General features: G+C 35.6%; 1 protein-coding gene across 1 annotated transcript; it reads right to left on the bottom strand.

Annotated features, from left to right (window-relative positions):
* Positions 1 to 1,603: 1,603 nt before the first annotated feature.
* Positions 1,604 to 4,441, bottom strand: itln3 (intelectin 3). Its single transcript, XM_016449741.1, has 7 exons — positions 4,331 to 4,441; positions 3,926 to 4,072; positions 3,041 to 3,288; positions 2,801 to 2,959; positions 2,157 to 2,277; positions 1,969 to 2,072; positions 1,604 to 1,885 (listed from the first exon to the last, which is right to left on the bottom strand). The coding sequence occupies exons 1-7, from the start codon at positions 4,377 to 4,379 to the stop codon at positions 1,769 to 1,771; spliced, it is 945 nt and encodes a 314-aa protein (XP_016305227.1). The 5' UTR covers positions 4,380 to 4,441; the 3' UTR covers positions 1,604 to 1,768.
* Positions 4,442 to 5,132: the final 691 nt, after the last annotated feature.

The raw sequence follows: 5,132 nt of genomic DNA, 5'->3' as shown, positions 1-5,132 counted from the left end.
TCTCCTCTTGGCTTATATCGAAATCCTCCGACATTCTTCTTTACAAATCCTTGTTTTGTACTTCTAATAAGTGAACATTGTTTTGTTTTGATCTCTCCCCTGCGCTTCCGCGTGCGTCATTTCTGAGCAGCGCATGCGCAAAGCCAACCTCATACGTCATCAGCCCGGAGCTAGCTTTTTATTTAACTTGTTTTGGACTGATGCATGCAACACCCGCTGAGTGGCATTAAACAGCTTGAAAGGTCAAAGACCATTTTTAATATAACTCCGACTGGATTCGTCTGAAAGAAGAAAGTCATATACACCTAGGATGACTTGAGGGTGAGTAATTTATGGGCTAATTTTCATTTTTGGGTGAACTAACCCTTTAAAACCACTGATAGGCAGTAATAACTGCATAATTTTAAATACCTGTGTATTAGTGACTCACATGTCGTAAATGCTGAATTAAAAAGCTTATACATACTTATTTGAATCAAAAAATTTGATTAGTTTAGATTTCAAGATGAATTAAGATCTTATTTGATTCATTATTAATATCATGATGCAGCAAACGTACACTATTATTTATTTATTAGTTATAAATATGAATAACCTGTATAATAAAGTGTACTGGAGACATTACAGTAATGAGCCTAAACAAAAACACCCTGAAATCTCACTATAATAATCTGTTTTTGCTTCATCATGAAATAAAAATAAATAAATATGAATATCTATTATTAAGTTTACAAAAAAATCTATTTCATACGTTTACAATAATGTGACCAGATTTCTTGGCTTCTATATACTTTATAATTAATAATTATTAAGATGTTTGCGGGTCAAACTGACCCTAACTGGTTTTAATACAATCACACTGTAAATAGGAAAATAGTAACCAAATCAAAACAGTATTTTAACAAAAACACATGACAAAATAAAACAAAAGATTTATCTAAATCTGCATATTTTTCATCATTTGTCCTTGTGTGTTTACATAATATCACTAATATTATTAGTGAACAAAGAATTAGTAAATTAGTAAATAAGAATTAGTATTATTAGTAAATAAAGAAAAGAAGGTCAGTGGAAGATGCTTGAAGCCACAATAACTGAACATTCAACTGAAAAGCGTTATAATAAAACACGGTTGGTTTTGCAGTGTGTTTGCATGCTCTTCTGAACATGATATTAAAGTATTGCCCATGTATGAGTGAATTTTTAGAGCTGGTTTATTAAAAACACCTTTTTTTAATAGGTTAAATAAAGGTCTGATCCATGTGTTTAGCTGCTGCAACTTTGTCATCAGAATACATAGCTACTTTTTCATTTCTGTCAATGAAGAACAGTGTTTTTATAAAATAATGAATTTCCTTGATAATAGTTACTGCATCTATCAGCAGGTTGTCAGCCAAACCCTGAAGGATCTCACAGGACATGCCAAAATTACAGCACATTAAAAAGTGGAAATGATGAATTTGATTCTGAAAGTTTTGCCAGTTAAACTGAACTCATCTAACCTAACAACATCTGAACAGCTGAATGAATTGCTCATATACATTGTTTAATTTGAAACTCCTCTTGCTCATTTAGTGCTAAAATAGTTGCATTAAAACGTAACTCTGGAAACTCTGGAGGTTTATTGATATAAACATTCACACGTCAAGCAGGAAATACTGATGTTTTAACAGCTTTGTACATGTACAGTTCAGCTCAGCATGTGATTTACTGTGAACAACACTGAGAGATGCTCGTGCTGATGTTTGACATCTGTTAATGAGACTGTTTAGCGATAGAAGAGCAGCACGGCGGATTGAGTGAGATGTTTAGATGCTTGCTCCAGAGCGGTGAAGTCTCCACACTGCTGACGTTCCGAGAAAAATCCTCCTCCACCAATGCAATACTGCAAAACACACTTACATCAGTCTGATGGCTTTGTAATGTGATTTGTTTAGACTAAAAACCACTGACAGATGCATGACTTACATGTTGAGGATTGCATTCAATAGGTTTAACTCCAGAGCACATGGCCACGGCTGCTTGATCGGCGTTAAACACTCTGAAGGTGATGAAGCCGGACTCAAACTCCTCTGAGATAAACAGAACAAACACGGTTTGTACCTAGTATTTCTGCATATGCATGAATGTCTCTAATGCAATATAGAGCGCAATACTTCCAACAGATGGTCCATATAAGTTTGCAGTTGAATCTTTGTCTCCAGTATCATACACCACCGGACTGCTGGGTCCCATATCGCTCTTACACTGTCCTGCTCCAAACTTCATGGGGTATTTCTGTTCAAATAGTCATTTTTCAATCATTTTTAATGAAAGTGTTCAATTTTAAGTTTCATTTTTTGAGGTTTTATAAAAGTAAAAAAAAAAAAACTTGTGCATTTGTTTTTTTTAAACAAGTTTTGATCATTAGAATATTTAATACGCCTTTTGCATCTTAAGGTGTAACAATGATTAGATAAGTATTATAATGCATTATAACTGTGGTTACAATTATTCTTGTGATCATACAATGCATTATAAAGTGCATTACCAGGCATAGTTAGTGCATTAAAACTACTTTTATAATGCATTATATAATGATAACTATTGCATATTTGCTGTTTTTTGATGTGTCATCCAGTCCAACTGTCCACAAGATACTAGATAATTTCTTGTCAGTGATCAGTGATGTTTTTTATATATTTCAGTTTACTGAGACTGTAAGTAGCCTATCTGCACTTTTATTTCAGTATGCACATCCTCTTTAAAGTAGAAGTACATGTGTGCATGTTGAATTTGATGTAAGGATCGTGTGTTTCACCTTGAATAAGTGGTAAAGGTTTCCACCATGCTCTGTGAGGAACTGGCTGTCTGTATGATAGCGCAGGATAGCAGAAGACGTCCAGCTCTTCAGCTGCTCATTATTGGGAACATGCCACACTGACACGTCTTGTGCCGAGATGTCGTAGTACCCAGGATTCTGTGGGATATGACTGGGTCGTCAGATTTAAGGCATTATTATCCTCTCAGTGGTGGGCTGAGGTTTTGTGTGGTAATGTACCTTGTAGTCGTCACTAGTAGAGGCCTCCGCGCTGCCGAATGTAACAGTGTTGGCCCACGTTCCGTCTCCTTCAGGCAGGTTTTGGTCGTTTCCCTGCTGGCTCGACCAGCGATCACCAAGAGAGCACTTCCCTTTGATGTTGTTCTCGTGGACACTGGCCACCAGAGTCCAGCCACCGCCGGCTGTGGTCATGTCACAGAAAGCCTGGTAGTATGTACCGCTCTCTGTTGTCAGGATGTACATGCCATCTGAGGAGAAACAGACCCCAGATTTCACTTTAATAAAGAGAAGAACTTGACTGAAAGCTTGCTAATGTCTATACTTTTTGACATATTTTATAATAATAACAATGTGGATTTATGTATGTATGCATTTATATTTTTTATATTTATTTATTTTGTTAAAAAGCTGTTTCCAACATTGATAATAATAAGAAATGTTTCTTGAGCAGCTAATCAGCATATTAGAATGATTGATGATGACACTGAAGACTGGAGTAATGATGCTGAAAATACAGCTTTGATCACAGAAATAAATTACATATTCAAATATATTCAAATAAGAAACAGTTATCTTAAATTGAAATAATATTTCACCATATTACTCTTTTTACTGTATTTTTTTAATCAAATGATTGCAGCCTTGTTGAGCATAAGAGACTTCTTTCGAAAACGGAAAAATCTTGATTAGGCTATTCCAAACTTTTGACCGGAACTTGTCTCCAAACCTAATTTCAAGCATTGAAGCACAAGCTTTTAGATCAAAAAGTTTTTATAAATTCAGTGTGTCTAAACATTCGATTGGTGCTGTGTTTGCATTTTCAGAATGGCTTTAAAAAGAAAACTTTGAATAAAACCTAACTCATGAAACTTCCAGAGAGCTTACCCTGCGAAGCGCCGTGTTTCTCTTTGATATCCAGGCAGCTGCGAGCGAGGGTCCTCAACCTAGCATGATACTTGCCTAATTCTGGGTTTATGTAGGTGCCATTTATGATAATTGGCTTTGGGGTGACAGCTCCCATAACACTCAGCACTGCAGACAACAAGACAGATAAACTGAAACAACTCTCTCTCAGAAATGGCTAGTAAATTTCACAAATAATTGCAAAGAAATGGCACAAGTGTGAAGTAAAAAAGACTGAAATTGTATTTTCTTGTAAAACGTACTCTACTTTGATTTATTTGCAACTTCAACATTTAGTAGCTAATAATGTGTGCTCACATTAAAATCCACATTCAAAAAAAAAATAATAAATTAGCATATCAATATTCATAATCATAGCCCACTTACCTTGCCTCAACTGCAAAAGACACATCAGGAAGAAAATGAAGCGCAGCATGGCTCTGAGTCTGATGAAGATTTCTCTCTTCTGTTCAGCTTTTATCTCCCAGCCGAGCTTATATCTGGAGTAAAACCGACTTATTGTGCAACATTGTGTCAGTGTGTAATCATTAAACATGCAGTCAACCCAGGGCTGGACTTGAATCAGGGAAATGCCCATTACTGAAACACCAATACATTATCATGTGCTCTGTTTACTTTTTCAGCAACTTATCAGCGATGTTATGGAACATTACATCCATATTTTTGTTCTTGGCATGTGCTTTTGCCACAACAAATTACGGGAATGTGCATGTATTTGTGAAAGCGATGAATGCAGTGGATTGTGGGTAGCAGGGGTCTGAGCCACTGGCCAAAAGCAGTGTATTGAATCGATTCTGAAAATGCGAAAAATGGTCTTGTGACTTTACACACCCTAATTTTTTCACTGAATTGAATGGTAAAAATAAATGGTAACACCTAAAAAAACAAAAAATATTAACATCACTGAACAACCTACATTCATTCATACCAAGAAAACAAAAATTTAAGGTTTAAATCAGGTAAAAAAATAGTTATTTCATGGTAACAGTTGCAGGTTACCACATTTTTTATACTTTGAATGTTTCTTTTTCATGCTAGCTGTTGCCTTTGTGCTTTATTTAGCTTTTTTTCACCCCTTGCACATGTCCAGTGTGCACAATGATACATTTTTCATCAGAAACAATTAAATCACCTCTTTCCTCCATGACGAACATGACATTCGCTTGCA

The sequence above is a fragment of the Sinocyclocheilus anshuiensis genome, unplaced genomic scaffold (genome assembly GCF_001515605.1).
Source record: "Sinocyclocheilus anshuiensis isolate Anshui unplaced genomic scaffold, SAMN03320099.WGS_v1.1 scaffold1763, whole genome shotgun sequence".
Taxonomy (NCBI): Eukaryota; Metazoa; Chordata; class Actinopteri; order Cypriniformes; family Cyprinidae; genus Sinocyclocheilus; species Sinocyclocheilus anshuiensis.
This window is presented reverse-complemented; position numbering and strand designations above follow the sequence as displayed.